This window comes from Ischnura elegans, chromosome 9, assembly GCF_921293095.1.
Source record: "Ischnura elegans chromosome 9, ioIscEleg1.1, whole genome shotgun sequence".
Lineage (NCBI taxonomy): Eukaryota > Metazoa > Arthropoda > Insecta > Odonata > Coenagrionidae > Ischnura > Ischnura elegans.
Window position 1 is genome coordinate 27,227,837 of NC_060254.1, and position 23,158 is coordinate 27,250,994.

Below are 23,158 nucleotides of genomic sequence, written 5' to 3' on the forward strand. Positions count from 1 at the left end.
GTTTGCTGAAATGGTTTGCTAAGATGGAAAAGGACTGCAGGACCAAATACAGCCTCTCAGCCGGCAAGGCCTTGGCACTCACTCACTCACACACACACGTAGACACGAAAACACACAGGCCAAAACTGGGAGAATAAGCTCAAGAAGAGCAGATCAAGATGTATAATAGGAAAGTGAGAAGCGAATAGCGCTATTTCGGCCTCCAAGAGGCCCTTTTCAACACGGAAAAGCTATCTTCACGACAACACAAGGCTGAAATGATTTGAAATGTTCTAAGTTTCCCACTTCTCGAGGTTCCCGAGCAACGCCGGTTGGCCTGCTAGTAATTAACAATTTTTCACTATAACTTAAATCGGCGTAACTATAGAGTTGAAAACTCAAATAGAAAATCTCTTGGTTCACTGCATATATAATTGGAGCAACTTTTTTTTTAACAAAAATGAGGAATACTCACATCACCTTAAAACTTGAAATTAGCCAGCAGCAAGGAAGATGGTTTCGTCTATCGAGGGACATAACAACTACCTGCGTCCACTAATGTGATTACGATCTCACGGTTAATTCGTGGTTTTTGTCATGAATAACGAAAGATGACATTGACTGGTTTTGTTCAACATTAGTCAAAGTACGCCAAGTTCAGTTGCTGTGAACGACCATTTAAACATTCACGTCATTTTTTAAAATAAGAACGACTTTTACCTGAACAATATTAGGAATATATATTGGAACTGGGTGAGAATAATTGCTCGGTCAGCCAGATATAAAGGTCCCATTACATCATTTAAAAAGCCAAATGACTTATTTATGAAGCGCTTGAGCAGCCAAAGATAATCATTCACGTACATTGCTCACCAAAAATTTGCAGATGACCTCCGAAAGTTCCCCGGAAATCCCACCTGCTTCAGAAAATTCCCGTTGGTAGTTCCTTCCAAGCTTGGGGGATAAACAGTTTAAAAATAGCTTACTTATCGTCCAAAAGTGAAATAAAAGAACAATGAAATATATATCTTGGAATCTACCCACAGATAATGTATCCCGGATAAAAAATTCAGAGGGAGTGTCCGAATCAATTACTGGATTAGTTTATCAACCACCGAGGACTTTAATAATTAAAGAGATGTTACTTCAATAATCTCTTTCTTTCGCATTATTATAATGAAATGGGGGCATCAGGAACATCCTCCCACACCTTTTATCAAGTATTCAGATGAGATTTTATTTAAGATTCTATTGCTCTCATTGATTGTGAAATTTTCAGCCAGAAAGCCAAAGACGCCCGGCCTACGAAAAATAAATTAAAGCAATTCACCATTTGGATGCTAATTTGACCTTACATTTTTGTCTATTTTCGAAATTCCTAGGGTAGATATCATCTTTGTAAGATAGTAGGTATTGAAAATACAAAAAGGAGCTTAAAACCTAATGTTGTTCACAGCTATTAGCCCATCATAACTATATGTTGCTTCTAAGTAACATCAAAAATGTTTAAATTTTCAGCTCTATTCAGGAAATATTAAAAATACGTGTTATTTGTGCAGCAATGCTTAATGTTTAAATATGTAGGTACCACAATAATTATGATTGAGTAGAAATGTTGATATTTTTAAAATAAGAGGACTTGAATTTTTCCCAGAAGTAGCTCTGGATTAGAAAGGGTTGAAGATTATTGGTTAGCTTGTGATTACATGGAAGAGACCAACATCTAAGTTAAGTTGAACTGATTTTTAAAAGGATTTCGTGGAAAAAATGACTTTTTGCCGTATTCACACGCACAATTTCAAATGGTGAAATACGTATAATGTCCCGATGAAAAATTACGGAAACTGAGAACCTGCGAGGGAATGACCAATTAACATTAAAAAAGGACTTACTTTTATTAATATATTATGAAGTTCTTTATATTTTATTAGTATTTATTAATTATTCGTAGTATAAATAATCTTAGCAGTAAACCATAGAAAACACTAACGGCACACTAGAGCAAAAATACGTTAGTTTATAGACAATGCCGCTACTCTCACGACTCAACGGCTTTATGTGAAGCATATGAAAAAGATAAAAATTCATGACCAGAAGTCTATGTGGCCTACCTTGAGTTTTTCACTGCAAGGTATTTGTCATGCTAAATTAGGGGTTTTAAAACAATGTATAAGGCGCATTGCATTTATTAGTTTTTTTGTCCCATATTCACGGCCGTACCTCCTTAACAGTATGCATCAGTACTGCTACACCGGTATTACTTAAGGCATTTCGTAACGCACATGACGTATTCCTTGCTTAAAACTTATACAAACCTCTTGAAATTTTTAGAACACGTTGAGTTCACTCTAATCGATATTTCACTTCATCATTATTATTTTCATCCTACCTCAGTATTTTCTAAGGGGTAAAATGCTAAGCATGATTTGATGGATAGGACGAAGCTATTTAATTTGAGATAAGAAAAATATTGACTAGGGTCTCCTAAACTTACCTTGAAGTTTCAGATAACAGAGTAAGTTATGAGTGATTTTTCACAAAACCGGAGCTACGGAAGTGATGCGTCCTCTTAACGGATGACGCCAAAGAGTCCGCGTTACATTGATTTGTTATTAAAAATCAAATTTCCACTTCGTAAGCAGCAATTCAAGTTAAAGTTCTTAACAATGGGGAAAAATGCAATATCTAGAGGATATCACAAAAAGAATTTAAAAGTATAACACAATAGCCGATTCTTTAATGGAATCAATTCATACAATCATACACCTCCTCATTTAATTTTGAGAGACTTTAAAAAGTTTGGGACATAAATGTCTCTTGAACCTTATAGGGTTTAGGCATGAGTGTAGAAACTATTTCATCTCTGGAAAAAAAATGTTTTGCAATTGACGCGATATCCAGACTTCCCATAGCTGACTGGAAAGCAATGCAAGTGACATTATCAATGGATTGATATTGAAAAATTGGCGACGAAACAAATGACCCGTTGAAAGGATCGAGTAAATTTTTCCAGAGAGCTATGAAAGGTCATATACGCAAGTACACGTGTAACGGTAATGAAAGGGGATAGACATGCACACCCTCTGTTGATAAAGAGAGAAAATGCGAATTATTTTTCAGTGATAACTTTCCGCTAAGCCATTCTCTGCTTGACGAGTTCGCTCCAAGATCCCATATTTATATTTAAAAATCAATCCAATAATATAATTGGTTCAGAAAGATTAAAATAAACGAAAAATAGGCTACATCGAATGAAAAATATTGAAATTCACTATTTAATCAGCACATTCTCTCGAAGATAGTCAATTGCGGTGCCTTATTTTATAAATTAGCTTATTTTGACTCATGTTAAAGAAAAAAATTTCCAACGAATCGAAAAGTACTATGAGTAAAATAGTTCCTTTCAAATGAAGCGACGCCACTTGTGGTTGACAAAATTTTAACTACTCCACTGTTATAGGCTACTATAGACTGCACGCATGAAGTAAAGTAACATAGTAATAAATCCAAGGATAGAATGAGAAAGCTATCTTCTCAATCAGTGATTAGAGTAACGGGAATAAATCTTATCACTTACCTACCGTGGTTGATCGCCTAGTAGGAAAGAAATGAGGAGAGGAAATTATTTTTATTTTTCTTCTTTAACTTCATAAAGGTTTCGAAAAAAAACTTCCATCAAAGTGATAACATGTTTGAAGATAGGAATTGTTGATTTTTCAGACCTTTAAGGTAGTTAGAGCAGCATCGGCTTAAGTCAATTCATGTACGCGGGCTACCTATTATTTACGCAAAAGAGTCGCCAAAAATGTAAGCAAAAGAAAAGATAATTAGGAATGTAATGTGAGTGCAAATTTGCACCTTAGCACAACGCAAACGTAAAAAATGATTTTTAAAAAGGTATTTACAATAGTCAACTTGACTTGTTTCAACACTGCTTCAAACCTTTTCACACTGAACTTTTGACGACATAATTTGACTAAATATTCACAACCTGAGAGAAAAAACATATTTATTTATAAAAAAAAGATATGTAAGACCCATGTAAAAGCCGGAATACTAAATATGTTTGCGTAATTTAGGCGAAGTTGGTGTAGTGGTTTTCGTTCTGCGATGGTGGTACTCGAGATCCCGACGGCCAATTCGCCTGTTTCAGTCAGTTTTCCGCAAATATATTTCTTATTTTATCATGAACTTATACTTTCCCGAACATATTTAGATTTGTCACAAAATTTTGCTTCAAATGAGTGCCATCTCAATGACTTCTTGATACAAACGGCTAAGCTAGCATTAAAATAGTATTCATCGATGGGGGCCCACGTTAAATCATCCTAATTTTACCGTCAAATTTATCAAAAATGGCACATGGGAAACCCTTTTTCTTTGGATCATTATAAATGCGTCTTAAAAGGATATGCGAACAAAAATATTCATCCAATTTTAGTTACTTTTACCGAGGAGCTCAAGCTACCTTAAGAGAGTGGCCATGAATAATACACAACAATAGCGCATGAGTGGAGTAGTAAGAATAAGTCAAATTTCGTAGAAAAGCGTTGTGTCAATTCTCATTTTGTACAGACCCCATTCTTTGAGAAACTATTTTGACCATTTGCACCTTGTTGTGATCCTTTCCTCTAAGTTTCGTCACTATCCTAATATAGTAATGCATTTACTGTCAGTTTCATTATTCACACAATATGCACGTTAATTTCTTGATCGACATGTCTTTTCGCACAAGAGATTATTTAAATGAGAGCATAGTATAAACATACCCCGATGATGAAATTTTGACTAAAAGAATATAGAATGCCCAACTTTCTTAAAGTATTGCCAGAAGATTGCTGTAATTTCCAGGATACTGAATTTTGTAATACATCACAGCGGATTCTCTTTAAAAAATAATCCTTAATCACATATTTGCATTTCAGGAGATCAAAAGGGAAGCGATTGAGTCGGGTAAATCTCATGCTTTTCAACTTGGCCATCGCAGATCTACTCGTCACATTCCTTCTAATGCCTCTTGAGGTAAGTGCTGCCCAGTACAGAATTTCCTTTCAACTTTTTCGGCAAGGGATGCTCCTTTTCAAATACATCGCTGGCTAAAAAGGCGATAGGATATACAATATGTTAAGCGCGTGCTTCCTACTCTTCTGATCTTATAATATCGCTGACATTTATATATCATAGGAAATTTCAATAAAAATCAACTTGGCAAATAACTCATCTCGTTATAGGGTTTAAGCCACAAACTTATTCAGTACAATAGCTTATATCCCATTTCCCAATTTTCTCAAATCAAAATTTATCACAAGAAATAAACAGAACTTTTCGCATGTTTTAACGGCATGATCCTCACATGTAAGTATAAAATCACTCTTTTACGGTTAGGCAGGCCGGAAGAGATATTCGCTGACCCTTGGAATCGCTGTCAAAACCAAGCGAGAAAATTCTTTATGACTGCTGCCATTCAAGAATGAGTCTCCTCAAAGAACGGTGGCAATTTTTAATATAATATATTTCAAGCCTTTTCCTTATTTTCTTTAAATTATAGCATTGGATTAATTAAAAATATTAGCATTGAATTATTAGCAAACGCATTTTTAATCCACGAGGTGGCAAACTAGCCGAATTGCAGTTGAATATATCCCTGACACTTTACATAAGCAATAAAATTTATGGAGCAACTGTTTGAGAATCAGTACTTAATTAACTTTATCTTTTCGTGAATATTAGTTTCTAAATCCTGCCTTCAACTTTGGCATAAATTAAGTGCGGCCACATAGACTTTAGACAATTAAATGATTTATATTTATCACATTTAGTTTTGCATTTTAACTGCCGCATCAATGAACTGACGTATTTAGATTCACAATAAATTTGCTAATGACACCCATGCTACAAAATATTGTTGCCTGCATTTTCTTATTTCATCACTTGTTATTTTTAAGGTAATTATGCATCTCTTATTAGTTTTATTTCACAACGATCTCAATATTTTTGGTATTAGGCACTGTATATTTTTACTCACACAAACATCGCCAAAGGATCCAACTAAATAATAAAGGGTTGAAAATTTAATTTGAAAAATACTCTAGCATGAAAGGACCACTTATTACTATCGCAAGTCGATTGAATGAAAATATGGAGCGCAGTTTTGGATTTTTCATGAATATGAATACAATACTCGACGGAAAAACGTTAAGTTGAAGCATTACTCCCACTTGACCCATTTATATTGCTGACGCATTCCTTGTTCAAAACTAACGATTTCATCTGAATACAGGGTGTTTATAAATGAATATCGGGGTTTTACAGCTTTATAATATTTATTAAATTACACTTACAGTTATAAATTATATGTCAAATGAAAGAGCAACTCAAACAGTTTTTTTTTTTTAGCAGCAATAACGTGTGTGTGAAATGTTTCCGTCGCGATCCGCTAGAAAGCGGTAGTAGCAAAGATGGCGACTAGTGAACAGAAAGGGTTTTGTGTTTTACAGTTTGCAAAGACTAAATCTGTCGTTACTGTGCAACGTGTGTCGCACAGTAACCCCAGATCCTCACATTATGAGTGTTTACATGTCTACTGAGGTGAAAAGTCGATTCATCACTGAAGAAAACATGATCCAGAAAATCATCATCGTAATGAAACAACATTTCCATTGTGAAGTTGGCAAGTAATCCGTGGTCTGTAGACTTTAAAGCCTGTAATAACTGTAAACGGTGAGGATGTAGTTGTAAGCGTTTCCTTAAAACTTTCCAAGCAGTCGACACAGGAATTTCTAATTCACAACTAGCCTTCCGGACTGATTTCTTTGGGCTACGAGTAAACGACTCTCTCACTCGCTCAAAAGTCTCTTCGCTAACACTTGATCGTCTCGTGCGCTTCCCTTTACAAAGGCAGCCTGTATCTTCAAACTCTTGATGCCATCTACGGATGTTATTGTCTCTTAGAGGATCGAAACCGAATTTAATGCGGAACGTACGTTGCACAAATTCAATCTTCACAAACTGTAAAACACAAAACGCTTTCTGTTCACTAGTCGCCATCTTTGCTACTACCGCTTTCTAGCGGATCGCGGCGGAAACATTTCACAAACATATGCATTGTTGCTAAAAAACAAAACTGTTTGAGTTGATCTTTCATTTGACATATAATTTATTACTGTAAGTGTAATGTAATAAATATTATAAAGCTTCAAAACCCCGATATTCATTTATAAACACCCTGTATTTTAACTGCAGATAAAATATACCCTTGTTATGGTTAATGTTAATTACTCTACATATTCATTATGAATGTTTTTCATTTGTATAATTTTGGAGATAAAAGTTTCATAAACTTGATAAATGCAAATGTTAAAAAGGATTTTATCTCTACACGCCAGGAAAATTTCTGGACAACAGCTTTAAACGAGTAATAAGTCAAGAAAAAAGACTATGGCCTGCCTTTAACGTCGAATCTTCACATTCTTTTTCATTTTTTCTCCAAGATGTTATCCCACTGTGGGGATGTTTTCACACTCGAGGCAAAACTTCCAAAGTTGAAGGACGATTCATCAATGACTCGACTTCGATCGACTTTGGATGTTTCTTGATATGAGGCGAAAATGTATCATAAATTTTGAAAAGCTTTCTATTTGCCAAAACAAGTTCCAAAGGAGTCGAGAACTTTGGTGCATTGATAACAGAAGGAAGAAATGGACAAAAACATCCTTGTAAATGCAAAAAAATACTCTGAAAAACTGCTCTTTAGTAATTATTTACGGGAATAACACATTGGAAAAGTGAATAACACCCCTAGAAAAGAAAATAAGTACGTGCAACGAAAAATCAACTCATAAACATTAAAATTGATTTAGCATCGAAGTATTCCTGAAATAAAGGTAATTATCTTTACTTTCGCAATTATCCGTAAATCCTGCACGACCATTTTGGCATACTGTTTCTTTGTTGCTCCTTCAAGTTTCTTTGAACAAAGTTAACATTTTTCTATATATCCCCTCGTGTCTGGAGAAGTCAAACACCTAATTAAGCATGCTAAGAAATGTCTATTGTGCATTCCACTAACCCGACGCCAACCTCAAAATAATTTCAAGAGCGCTTAAAATGTCACCACATAAAATCAAAAGCTGAGACGATCAATATAACTATGCCCTGAAGTAGTCATCACATCCATAGACTTAAATAATTAGATTACCGTATGTAGAATGGAGAGCCGGAATATATATTTGAGTTGCGCGGGAGAAAAATGTTGTACAAATTATTTAAACTTTGATGTATTACAACATTCCATGCATGGGTTTCCACCAAACTTTATTTGTGCAATAGAAAGTTTTGATAGTATTTTTAGATAGTACTGATAGATTTTAAAATAAAAGTTTGGACCAATTCTGAGATTGGATGTCTGAAAAAATATTTTTAACAATTTTTTGCATGTTTAAATTCAACAATGATACGAAAGGGCATTTGATCACTGTTTTATAGATATAATGTCTTACTCTAAAAACTTAACTTTAACATAAGCCGTAATTCATGACTGTATGACTATTTGGAGGGGAAATAGAAGTAATTAAATGATTCAAGTCTCATTGTTTGGCAAGACAAAAATGCGAAAAAATTAAATGCGCAGAAAACGCACAAAAAATATTTTTCACAAAATGGTCTCTGGGTATTTAGTTTAGTTCCCATGCAGAAAATTTCATCAAAACATGAGACCCAAAGAGCAAAATTTTTTTCATTTAAGGAGTAAGTTGTTCATGATAATCATGGTATAAAAGACACTTATCCTCGTTAATAACCACCAATTCGAGTTATAGCAACTCATAGGTAAATTAGTAGTCAAATCACGTTGGATGCAAATGGCGTAACAGTCGGTTAAAATAACTGGAAATAAAGATAAATTGAATTTAATTATCCTCAAGTCTCTGCACCATTTGAAAACATAGTTTTATTGATACGTTACAAAGACACGTTACGTTCTTACAAACGCTACAGCACACATTATCGCTGTAGTCTGTCAATTCTACCAGCATCTTTGATCCCGGATTGTGCCATTTCAGTCTTGGTCCCGCGCACAATAGCACAAAAGCCAATCAATCAAGTGCTTACAATCATTTTGAGACGCCAAATTTATTCTTTCTATTCCTTGCAATGGATGGTCACGCCGAGGGTGCGTTCAATTTTGCCGTACTGGTAGGTCCATATCTAACATCAGCCAGCCAGTTTACCAAGCGGACTGCATAGAGGAGGCCCAATTCCACCCCATTGAAGGCTGATTTCTGTTGCCACTTCGGTCACATTTTAATCGGCTTTCAAAAGGCAGTGATGAATGAAATTCGTTCCTTTTTTTCAATTTTTAGCAGTACCGTATTTGCAAATGCGAGGAATATCGGAAATAAAGGAATAAAACTTTGTAAGGTTCTTAATCATATTAATATGGGTATAGGCACATATAATAGTGAACCTTACAAAGTTTAATTCCTTTATTTCCAATATGGAGAGGTTTCACAAAGTAAAGCCTGAAGTCATCAGTGAGGGATATCATTGAAGAGTTATAAATCGCATCATCGTGAATGTAAATTTTGATTGATACCTCTAATTATACATTATTTTTCCGTGATACTCTGATCAATTTGTCCATCACCGACGCGAGTGGGGATTTTTGTAAACCCATTTAAATGTGCGGTGGTGGACAACACATTGAGAGGCCGACTTGAGGATCTTTTGGAGACCGAGGCAGACTTGAGGAGAGGACTCTTTTGTAATATTCGTGAAATTTACAATAAATAATTTAAATGGCGCCCATGTATAGTAGTAGGTTTTTTTATGTTGTTTGTTGGAAAAGGAAGCTTAAAACTTTTGACATTTGGCCTTATTGACATATTTAATTTGACATTTCCAAAGGAACAAATGATTAAAAAAGTATGCAAATTTGCACAATTATTATCATTATTTCTACTCCGTAGATCGGCTGGTCTTACACGGTGAAATGGGAGGCCGGCGACACGCTTTGTCGCCTCTTCTCCTTTTTCCGCACCTTCGGACTCTTCCTCTCCGGCTTCGTGCTCATGTGCATCAGCGTCGACCGACTGTTCGCCGTCACGCGGCCCCTCAATTCCGTCGGCAAGGCCGACCAGATGGGCCGAAAGATGCTCATCGTCGCCTGGGTCATGAGCGCCGTCTGCAGCGCGCCGCAGGTGAGTGCTTCCGTGAGAGAGATGGTCCCAGAAACTATGCATATGGTAGTGAGGGGCAAGAGTCCGCACGGGGCAAGATTCATTTTCCGAAATATTTCTCTAAATACCTGGATGATGCCACTTGAAGTCAATCAGTTTCGTTTACTCGACCAAATGTAACACAGGGGTGCGTTCCGTGCAAGAAAACGAACGACAGAACGTGAGTTTCTCATATTTTTCAGTTTTACGCAACGTTTATCTAATTTGTAGGGCCGCGTAATTTTTATACGTGCTTTGTGCGTTTATTTAATTGTACGTTATACCTAATGCATAATTTGTACAATTGTTTGTTAGGAGCGTAATTTTGCCCCCCATTCCCCTACCTCATGTTCACGAAGTTTTCACTGTACTCTTGTGATTGCCCTACATTTACTGACGGTAAAAAACAAGCTTTCAGTATTCTGTTTAAGAAAAGAAATTACACATTTTCTTACGCCTTTCCTGATGCGCCACACCCCCGCCAGCCAGATTTTTGCTGGATTTCAAAAGGACGCAAACTTCAGCTTCACTCGTCGCATTTTGTCTCTTTCCCGGAAGCAGTGCTTATTTAACACTTTTGCTACTATCCTCATATTTGAGGGTGTATAAGAACCTTGGAGCGAATTCAAAGGAATAAAATTAGCTATAGAAAGAATCCAGTAAATTAGCTATAGAAAAAGTCCAGTAGTATTTCATTATTGTACTGAAAAGCCTATTCTCTGATCATTGCTGCTTAAAAAGACTTTATCCGAATCTATAAATTGCAAACACAATTTTCACTTATATTCTTACTAAATCTCAGGGTAAGATACTATTTACTCTTGAGTCTCAAAGAAGCATATCGATGCGTCTTTTTGACAAAAAACGATATAATGTTCATTATATCTTAAGAATAGCGGCATAAATGACAATGATCCCAGTTAGCAATAAATACTGGAGCTATTAACAAATGATTGGTGAAGTTGACGTCAAATCACGTTAGATGAAAATAGCACCACAGTCGGCTCAAATAACAGGAAAAGTGATAAATTGAATTCAATTGTCCACATTCTCTGCACCATCAATTTGTTTGCTAAGCTCATTTCGTGCCACCGATGATGGAAAATTATTATTCAATAACTTAAGTGGAGATAATTTGTTCTGAATACTACAAACACGATCTTACCTCCTACATGGAGGTAGTAATTAGCACAATAACTAAATATTTGCGATATTAAACATGAATTTACAAATAATGATTGAATTTTTGCTTAGAAAAGAATATGGAGTTTTGAAAAGAATATGGAACGATACTAAAATTTAATGAACATAAAATATAAATACGACAAAAGTAATAACCAAGTGTGAAACCACGCTAACGAAATTACTGCTGATAGTAATAATAGATAATTTGAATTCCTGTTCATTATATTCGATTGTTTTACCCTGACGTAAGGGAAATATCTTAGTTATTCCTTTCAATTTTAAGAAAAAGACACGCGGCCTGTTTCAACTCTTGGACATAAATAAGGTTGAAAGCGGAAATTCGTTAAATCCAAGAAAATTATTATCATACACTAGCAAATTCCCATGGAAAATACTTTATCAATCAACCAACCATAATTTCTGCATTTCCGATTCGAGCTTAAAATAATATACCAAATATTGTTTTTTTTCCTTCCACAGGCAATAGTGTTCCACGTAGAAGTCCATCCGGATTTCGAGGACTTCACGCAATGCGTAACTTTTCATTCGTTTCCATCGCGGGAACTGGAGCTCACGTATAGCATATGCGGTTCTGCAGGCTTCTACATCATCCCCTTGATCGTCATATCCTTCTGCTATACATCGATATTCAACGAACTCAGCAAGAAGAGTGCCGAAACAGAACGTGAGTATTCATTTAGATGGAATAAAATGAAATAACTTTGTTTTATTCCACACTTTATTTTAAAAAGCACGACCCGGGTTTCAGCATCTAATGCTATCATCAGGTACAATTCGATGGGTGGCTTGCTCTTGGGTTAGCTAATATTGGAACCCGGGTCGTACTATTTAAAATAGAGAGAGGAAAAAAACAAAGTTATTTTATTTTATTCTATAATGGAGCAATTCCAATAAGTAACGCCTGAGACCGTGTCTTATATTCATTTAGATGATTTAGATTTTTATTTATTTTAATACATATGTACAAGGCAAAGTTGTCCACAGATGCTTCTGCGATCCAAACAGTCTTTAGGCCGACTAATTGAAAAATTAATAAGGTATACTGGCATTAATGACGAAGCGTAAAGAGTTTTGTTACCTAGACTCCAAAAATTACTGCCCAAATTCAGTGTGAATTTGAACATTCAGGCACGAAACACGTCTTGAGAATGGAGGACAAGTCGTTTACCAGACCATCAGCCAGTTCGACTGAATTAAACGGGTGTAAAACCCGAGAAGAATTACTGAATTTAATTAATCTGGAAAAAATAAATTCAACTCAATTGTTACACAGTGCGTACGGCAGAGTGCCGTTAGTTCTTTAGAAGAATGAATAGATAGCGTCCTGTGAGGGATATTATTTTGATATACGAAAACTTAATTTAAAAAAATACATTTAAACGAAATTTTAATGAGTCTCAAAAGCTTTTTGGCCCATGAGGATGCGATACATCACTAGTCCATTACCTACGGTACATCACGGTGTCACGAAAATAATTTTTCGTCACGATTTCGATTTGACATTTCGCTACTTTTTCCTATAAGTCGGCTATCACGAATTTGAATAAATTTGCATCATGAATTTGCAGTTTGGCGAGTAAGTGCTATAGATTTCCATGGTCCGGGTGTCCTACAATACTTCTGGTGGACGCATAACTTCAGCTTCACTGGCCTAATCCCATATTTTTCCCTTGCGCATCACTTATTTCAAACTTAAGCTATAATATTGATGTTTCAGGGTGTATAGGAACTCTGAATCACTTTGAGAGCTACTTCAGAGGAATGCAGGTAGCTCTAGAAATCATCGTGGAGCAAACTTCAGGACTACTTTAGTATGACCATTAAGATTATTATTTCAACATCGCCGCTAAATAATAATTTTATGAACCTATACAATGCCAACACAATTTTAACCATTGTTTTCTTACTTTATCTAAGGAGTACGAGACTATTTACTTCGAGTCTCTAAACACCTTATAGCTGCGTATTAACTCATTATTCGGAGCAAGACGAGAAAAGATCTAATCTTTTTATCGGAGGTGTGAAGATGCACGTGTCATTGATATCTTCCTAACGTACCAATCAATTTATCGAGTTATGTATCAGTATTACTTGTTGGAAAGCACTTACGTAAGGTATAAAAAAATCACCTAGCAATCAACTGATAAGAACGAAGTCAGTTTCTTCCGATAAATATACTATTATAATGAAAATTTTGTTTGCAGGATGAATCGAAACTTATACTGATAATTCTCTGCGAAAAAGATGTAACGTACTTGCTTAAAAGGCTCAAAGTGCAAAAGGAATCACCGGATTAAATAGATGTACTCCAGAATCTGTAAATCTGGCTTAATACTTAAGTCTTTTAGAGTACATAAAAGGCTTATAAAATAAATATTGAGTAGGTGAGTAGTACAGATAATATGATGCGAAAAGGGAAATCAGTCTCAGTTAAAATCTAGTTTCTTGCACATAAGTGAAAATGTTGCTGGTTTTATTTACATGTTGCGCTGTATCGTCTTTCCAGATTATTATTGTCATAAAATAGTAAAATAAATCATTTATAATCGGGTTCACCTAAAGTCCATGAGCTGCATTACTGATGCTTTTAGTCAGTCCTTTAGATAAATTCCAGTTAGTCGTGACAGTTACACTAGCAGAATCATCTGAATGCTATAAAAATCTTGCTGGTAATTGATAGAGCTATTATATTTTTATTCATTTAAAAAAAATATTTTAAGTCATTAACGACACGTCCAAGCATGACATGAAGTCTTCATGCTATCTACCGCACAATAATGTATTTTAAAAGGCAACTGAGCCATAATCAAAGGGACACTACATGTACATTGATTTTTAAAATAGTTTAAGCTTCCTTTCCCCTATTCAATAGGACGGGAAACCTATATTGCTGTCGTCATAGTGATTTAGATATACAAATGGTTTTAAATATACACGGCTATAGAAATTAACTACTTAGATATAGGTCTTACTTTCACACACTTTACACTGCTTTTTAATTAATTCGTTGAATATTTTTTCCAACAGCAGAACATCAGATGCGACGTTCCAGTTCAGGAAACATATGCAGAGCAAAAATAAGGACGCTCCAAATGACATTTGTGACAGTCATCGTGTTTTTTGTGTGCTGGACTCCGTACAACGTCATGTCGTTCTGGTGAGTAATCTTATGCAAATTTAAACGAAATTTTCACTGAGCCTCAGAAGCTTTATGGCCTTTGAGGATGCGATTTTTTACTTAACTTAACTTTTACACGATAATCTAATGAACTATTAAATTGAGTTCACACTTCCAAGTTAACTGCAATCGCCGTAGTTAAAAAAATATACCTCGCCACTATTATCGACACAAAAGAGTTTAAGAAAGATATTACAATTCATTATGGTTGAACTCGATAAAAAAGGAATTCTTGAAGGATAAAAGAAATATTTTCAAATCCTCTGGTTTGAGAGAGAATATTAAATTTTGACGTGAAATTGCGTCCTTATTTATCTTTTAATAATTATAATAATATTTTGAAAAATGGGAAGTAGAAAATAGGAACTTATTTGCCTTCGTAGTTAAATCATTGTTAATGAGGATATCGTAACGGATAAAGTTCTTTTAACAGCTACACAAATAATCTAGCGACAGTTTGCATTTGTTAACATTTATGAGGCAGAAATCGTAAGCTAAAATTGAACTGAAATAACAAAAAACCTAGAAAGTCCTTGTTGACGTTTAAAGCAATGGAATTCAAAGTAAGGACTGAATCAGATATTGGATTAATAAATGAATACAAATGCATCACAGCCTGTAACTTTTGATGCATATTATCCATTTGCAATATGGAGAATTTCCCGTACAGTAACACCTTAAGTGACACGTTGCAAACAGATATTCACCTCACCCTTTAAGAAATGCGACTCCTAGGCGAGCCCAGGCTATCTATAAGATTAAATCTCATTAGTTTACGATATTTGAAAACCCGTGTTTCAAAGTCTCTAAACCACGGAAACTTCAATGAAAGATAAGGCTGCTAAAACTACGTCACAGACAGGCCCGCGGAGAAAATCGCTAGGACATATGCACTGAAGTGATGTTCGACCTTTTTTTCTCGGGAAATTTTCTACCATTTCAACATATCAGGAACTTGAATGTTTCTTTTCGTATTCCTTCTCTTTTACATCCTTTATAACGTGTCCTATGTAACTCATTCGGGGCAATCCCTTGCCCTTCTTCCCTTCCACCTGTCCTTCTACGACAGTCTCCATCAGGCCATCATGACTAATAAGGTAGCCAACTTAGTTTTCCAGTCTTCTCATTTAGATTTTCAGAACCCTTCTCTTTTTTATCTCACTCTTCAGAGCACTAGCGCAAAAATACAAATGAAGTAGAAATACCATCACGATTCAAGAAACTTTTCTCAGCGCTTTAAAATATGTTCACTAAATGTTCTTAACCGAAAACGGTATAAGTTGGCGAATTTAAAACTAAAATTGTGAACAAAAAGAAAATAATCAGAGTTTTCATGAACAATTACACATTAAAATGATTAAATTCAAATGAAAGAATGATAAAAATACAAGAGGCTTATGAGTGTGAAATAATGCTGGTTTACAGAAAGGGTCGTAAATTAGGTTCGTTAAGACCGGTACGAGTTTCCAGAAACCAACGGATAATCATAGGGCATATGTTTCCATATACAGAGGCCGTAAGCGTAACGCAATATATACTTCAATCAATTAATTTGAATAATTACTGAATTAAGGTATACATTGACTCAAATCGCAAAAAATAAGGCATATATCATTGTCAATTGATTTCTTTACTCTTGCCTACAACTGCCATTTCTTATCTGTGAGTGTGACTATTTCTCTCCGTTGTGTCACCAGAACACATTAAAAACACGACTTTGAACTTCTGTACTTTTACCCTTGCTCTCACTACGTTTGCTGCCTGTGTAATGGAAAATATAGTGTTCACCCTCTTGACCTCAAATTCCTTAGGTATTATCCATCAGTGAGATCGCTATCATAACCATTTATAACTAAATACCAGCCATTTTCCGCATAAGACCAATTACTAGGCAATTATAACTAGCTTTATAACCAACGAAAACTTAACGACTAATGCAATTTACTCTTTTTATTTCCACGAAAAACTTATGAAAATTATAACATCATTTAAATTTAAAAGGAATGTAAATTTTTTCTTCACTCTGAATACAGTGCATTCACTTACTTGTTGTGTAGGAGGTAACATCAGGAGTCGAGTACAGTGAATAACAATGAACATGTACAAAAGTCATAGCTGGTTGATATCTTCACTTGCATCACTGATCAAATTGGGCGATAGAACCAAATTACGTTTCATTGATCCTCACGCAAGATAAGATAAATAAAGAGGAGTCTTTGATATGAACTCAGGTATGCTTAAGAAATTAATGAGTCTAAAATTTTCAAAATGGTAGTTTTTAAAGATAGGGCATTTTTAACGAAACGCGAAAAACTTCTAAGGTTAAATTAAAAAGCAAGAATTACTCCAACTATTGTTTTTTCATTGCATTCCGTGTCGATTGCTTGATTTTCGTCTGCAACCCTGATTATTAATTATTTATAAATATACTACCGACTTCCATAAACCTAAAGATGATTACCAGGGGCGGATCCACGATTTTTTTCTGGGGGGTGGGCAGAAGCAAGGCCGGAGGAAGAGTTCTTGGGTTTCCAGCCGGGTCCAAGGGCTTTTCTGCACCGACGTTTCGAAGGCTAAGTCTGCCATCGTCTTCAGGGTGAAAAAACCCTGACCCTTTTTTCACCCTGAAGACGATGGCAGACTTAGCCTTCGAAACGTCGGTGCAGAAAAACCCTTGAACCCGGCTGGAAACCCGAGAACTCTTCCTCCAGTCTATTCGCCGGGAAAACCTTAGATCCTTCAGAAGCAAGGCCGTATCCAGGATTTTGTTCTGGGGGGAGGGGGGCACAAGGATACCTCGTAATGCAAAACGAACGCAATGATAACGGGACCGTATTAAAAATCTTGTATATTTTTAAGGGCCAGGGCTGCACGTGCCGCCGTACCCCCCCTAGATCCGCCTATGATGATTACTGAAACCTTAAGGGTCGTAAGTGTAACGCAAGATTTACCCAAATAAAACAATCAAAATACTTACGGAATAAAGGTATACATTGTCTAAAAGTGAATAAAATATGGCATCCATCTTTGTCAATATATTTATTTCATGGGACAAAAAAGTTCGAATGTTAAATTTAAAAAATTACCCCCATACTCCATTGAATCCGTGAAGCACGCAACGAACTGACAGCACAGCTCGGCTCGGCACGCCAGGGATCGGCACGGTAACGGAACGGCAGAATGTAAACCCTTGTAAATGCCTAGAGCGGCACTTTTTGGCCATCAATCGCGCAAATAAATTGTATCAAACTCATTTTGTATAAACTTTTCTCCTGATCTAAGTCAGAAATTGACAGTTTATTTGGGTTTGGACTCGTATATCAGCTGCCGCATCAGCTGAGACGCGATGCAAAAGGCAGCATATACATGGGAGGCAATATGGAGAAGAGAAATACTTCATTTAAGATCTGTTCTGGGTCCAACTTCGATCAAAAAAGACATGGTGGAGAGGATAATATTTCATTAATCAGCGGAAGAGCTTCTCTTCCACTGCTCAACTCGTATGCTCGCATGAAAGAAATACAGGAAGTCCGACGACTGATGAAACTTCAGATTCGCGCGGCATGTACCAAATGGCCGTTCGACGTGAACGGATTTAATAGCCGGGAGAGCATTACGGCTGTTCCGTTGTCGTGCCGTTCCGGCCATATAAATGAGTAGAAATGAGAAATTTCCCTCAAGTATCATATGAAAATTTAGTTCATTAATTAAGTTCCAGAAAATGGCTTGAAAGCGTCGAAACGCGTAGAGTCAGTGAATGAAGTTTTCCGGTGGAACATGAAAGATTCCGTTTGTTGACGACGCGACGGTTCGGTTAAACTACATCTCATCAAAAACTGTCCGTTTAATTTGAAAATTTTATGCCAGTTTATTATCTAAGATATGATTATCATACTTGAGCTATTTATTAGCTAAAAGGTTTAGCAGCAGGATTTTACGTTATATTTTTCAAAAATGCTTTCGAAAGCTAGTGAAAAACGTCGTTTATCAAGCAGATTAATACGCAGCTGGCTGATTATAAAATTACACATGTGCGGGTGGATGATGAGCTAAGCCATCCGAGACCATTATCATTCTCCACACTTGAGTAGGGGGCGCTAGAAGAGCGGGGGAAGAGTGGATGGGGTAAGGTTAGAAGGGAAATATACGGAAGAAGGTTATCGTTACTTTGAGTAGAAGAGGGGAGATGAATTTTGGAGAATGGAAAGGCCCGGCTAATTCGATAATTTCTCCATTTAGGCCAACTTTAACAGATAAAAAAGGTACATTAAATATAATAAAGTGTTGGTTGCCGTCAATAATTTCCAACATCAAACTTATGAAACTTTAGTTTACTGATGCTACGCGTTTCGAAGCTTCCACGGCTAGACGCTAAGTTTTCCAGTGGAACACGCATAATTTCGTTTACTGAAGGAACCGTGTGAAAGCGAGCCATCATCAAGAAGCGAAATCTTGAATTACGAAATTATTTAATATTTAAAAGAGCAAATACCAACAGATACACGAGGACCACAACAAATTAACTGCCTCGAGCAAACAAAAAAATTAAATTTACCTGCCTCGTTGGCGGCGTGGTAATATCCTCGCATGTTAAACCGAAGGCCGCGGGTTCGAGTCCCGCCTGAGTTGGTTTCCCATATCATGTTAAGATGATAGTGAACGTTTGCTAGTTGGTAACAAAAACCTAATTTAAAAGGCGAATATAGAGGTATTTCGGTAGTATGGTAACAAATGAATAGGTAAAAGAAATAACACAGGAGCCTATAAAATATCCAAGAAGGTTGAAGATATTAAAATAGGAACTAGTAAATTATAGCGTAGAAAAATGCACCGTATAGAGTGAGCTCTACCCTTACCAATCCAAACCAACCTTTGAGTTGAATCACTGAGAGAAAGAGATACGAGGATGTTTGCGAGAAAGTGATAGTAAGTGGTATTGCCAAATTATTATGCACACAATTCTAATGTATAGAGTGAGCTCTGCCCTCACCTATCCAAACCAACTTTCGGGTTGAATCTTAGAGAGAATGAGATACGAGGATGATTGCGAGAAAGTGTTAATAAGTGGTACTGGCAATTTATTATGCACACAAATCTAACGTACAGAGTGAGCTCTACCCTCACCTATCCAAACCAGCCTTCGGGTTGAATCACTGGGAGGAAGAGATACGAGGATGATCGCGAGAAAGTGTTTATAAGTGGAACTGGCAAATTATTATGAGCACAAATCTAACGTATATAGTGAGCTCTACCCTCACCTATCCAAATCAACCATCGGGTTAAATCACTGAGAGAAATAGATACGAGGATGATTGCGAGAAAGTGTTAATGAGTGGTACTGGCAAATTATTATGAGCACAAATCTAACGTATATAGTGAGCTCTACCCTCACCTATCCAAATCAACCATCGGGTTAAATCACTGAGAGAAATAGATACGAGGATGATTGTGAGAAGGTGTTAATAAGTGGTACTGGCAAATTATTATGCACACAAATCTAACGTACAGAGTGAGCTCTACCCTCACCTATCCAAACCAGCCTTCGGGTTGAATCACTGGGAGGAAGAGATACGAGGATGATCGCGAGAAAGTGTTTATAAGTGGAACTGGAAATTATTATGCATACAAATCTAACGTATAGCGTGAGCTCTACCCTCACCTATCCAAGCCAACCTTCGCTTCGGGTTGAATTACTGAGAGAAAGAGATGCGAGAATTATAGCGAGGAAGTGTTAATAATAACAGAGGCGCGGGGGTGGATGCATAAGTTAAGCCATCCATGGCCAATATCGTTCTGCGCATTTGATGTGACCGAGGGCGTGGGAAGTGAGGGGGAAGGGGTTTGGGTGATAATCCAGCGGGTCGTGGAATGGGGGACGAAGGAGGGGAGTATTTATGGGTGTCAGGGTGGGTGGTGGGGGAGTCCAAAGATTGACAGTCTACACCCGCACACCTCGTGGACGTTACCCGGCGGTTGGTTGCGTCACCCCTTTGATCGGAATGGAGGCGTGGGAGGGGAAGAAGGCAGTGTGGGAGGTGGTCTTGCATAGAGTGGCGGGGGTGAGATGAGACTTCGCTCACAGCATATCGCTTCCTCCTCCCACGCAGCCACAAACTGTCGACCACACACGATTAATAGGAAAGCGTTCCGATTATAAAAAAACAAAACGGCGGGCATGATATTTATTGAAATATGTATTATATACATATTATAATAGGTATGTACTGGTGGGGCTAATATCTTCAAATACCTTCTCCGCCTTCATGTAATATGGGGTAGAATCTCAAAAAACTGTGGATGTAATGAAAGAATAAAGAAATAAAGAAGTAAATTTCACTTACGGTATTACTTTAACGCGCCAATTTTTAGTCAAATTAAATAAAACTTGAAATCAATAGATTCGGCTTTTACTTTGTGATTATCCATGTTAAAATGAAAATACACAACCCTGGTAACTTTTCACTGGAAAATTATTTAACCAGTCTCCGGTAGTAGAGTGGTCAGTGGCCTCCGCCTGTCATGCGGAAGACCGGGGTTCTATTCCCCGCCGGGGAGAGCTTTTGTGCCATTAAATAATTTTCCAGTGAAAAGTTACCAGGGTTGTATATTTTCAATTAAATAAAACTTATATACACAAAAATTTCTGTGCGATATCTCCAGGTGACGTAACAGAATTAAATCGACTTAAGTCGTGATATGTCGATAAAAAAATGAGATATGTGAGAAAATGTTAGAAGAGGAAACTCTTATGCTCGACCAGTTTTGTCACTGCCTATCGATACCTCCTCTCACGCAACCGCTGTCGATTATACACGATTAATGAGAATGCGTTCCGATTAACAAAAAAAAAAACATCGTGGTGGTAAGAGTATTTATTGAGTATGTATTTAACCGGGTAGGTATGTATTAAAATGCATGTACGATACTATGGATCGGGTAGGTATGTACTGGTGAGCAGGGGTGTCACGGTGCCGGAACTCGCCGGAATGCCGTTCCGCCTCTGGTTAACAAAATACATAGTCGTCAAACATCATTTTTATCAAATTTTGTTGCCTCAAAACTTCTAATTTATACATTCGAAACCAAAACAAAAATTGTAATAAAGTGTAAATTATAACTTGTAAAAAAACAGAGTAATATTTCACTTCTGAAATAAGTTATGGATAGTGCGTTCCGGCACTACTAATTTTGCCATGGCGTCACTGCTGGTGAGGCATATAATGTAGGACAAAATCTGAAATGGTAGGACAAAACTCAAAAAATTGTGGATACTACGGAAGTATTAAGTGAAAAAGAGTCGGAAATTTCACTTAAATTTCACTAAAATATCACTTTAACGCTCCAATTCATTCTTTAATTAAATAAAAATCTCATGCACGAACAATTTTACTGCTGTACAGGTAAAGCCACAGGACATTACGTTAAATCGTTTTATTCTACATGAAAATATGAGGTATGTGTGAAAATTTTTATACGAATGATAGAAAACTTTCATCTACGACCATCTTTGTCATAGCCTAACGCTGTCTCCAACCAAACAGCCACAAAGCGACGGCCATACACGATTAAAAATGTGTTCGGATAAAAATGAAACTAATGGGCAAGGTATTTATTTAAATGAGTATTTCACCGCGTATGCTCTGGTGGAGCATCTGCTGTGCGGCAGAACCTCAAAAAGTTCGTCAAAAAGTGAAAAACTATAGATACTATGACAAAATAATGCTAAAATTCGATTTTTTTCCATCATTTAAAATTTTACCTTAAGTATTACTTTAACACTCTAATTTATTATTTGATTGAAACAAAATGTTATCCAAAAACAATTTCGTTGATGTGCGTCACTCAGATCAACTTACGGGAAACCACATGGACTTAGGTCGTATTATGCACATAAAAATACAATACCTCATAAAAAAGTAATATGAATGAATAAAAAACTTAAATGCACGATCTGTTTTGTCAAAGCCAATTGCTACCTCCAAATATGTAACCACGAACCTTAGACAACACGCTAATATTGAGGTGAGCTGGGTTGCGAGTTAGAAGGGTATTCATAATTAGCATTTATTTAGCAAGATACTTACCAAAACATTTATCCGAGTACCGGCCTTCTTAGAGCTAACTTAGTGCCTTAAAATGATCTTTCCCCTATTTCCCAAAAATATATAATATCGTCACTGCTAAGATTGTTATGCTATTGGTAATAAGTTTAGGCAATAGTTCCAAATAGTGGTATTTATTTGAGGATATTTCAAGGTTTAATATTACTTAGCATTATTTTTTACATTTTACATTTATATTAAAATACGATTTTAAGTAGATAAAAAATTATATTAAAAAAGATTTTTTCGTTCTTATTTGAATTCGATATTATCATTCATAAATGATATCCTCTTCTCTGATGATTAATTATTATTTTTTGGAGTTACTTTCTAGCCAAAGTAAGTTCATCCGAAGTTTCGCATACAGATATCAGCGTATATTCGCCCCTATTATCAAATTATATTCATTTCCTAAGCGTAGCAAACTGTCTCCTCATCTGTTTTATAAAGTCACCTTTTTATTTTACAATTATTGGAGA

The 23,158-nt window shown here is 36.2% G+C and overlaps 1 protein-coding gene across 2 annotated transcripts in view; it reads left to right on the forward strand.

Annotated features, from left to right (window-relative positions):
* LOC124165338 (adipokinetic hormone/corazonin-related peptide receptor variant I-like) overlaps nt 1-23,158 on the forward strand; it is a 60,930-nt gene that overhangs the window by 28,994 nt on the left and 8,778 nt on the right. The window contains exons 3-6 of one of the 2 annotated variants that reach the window (XM_046542695.1): nt 4,905-5,001; nt 9,945-10,175; nt 11,859-12,063; nt 14,427-14,556. In XM_046542695.1, the coding sequence (XP_046398651.1) occupies nt 4,905-5,001; nt 9,945-10,175; nt 11,859-12,063; nt 14,427-14,556 (663 nt within the window). The remainder of the gene's footprint in view (nt 1-4,904; nt 5,002-9,944; nt 10,176-11,858; nt 12,064-14,426; nt 14,557-23,158) is intronic. The other variant, XM_046542696.1, reaches the window with a different exon arrangement.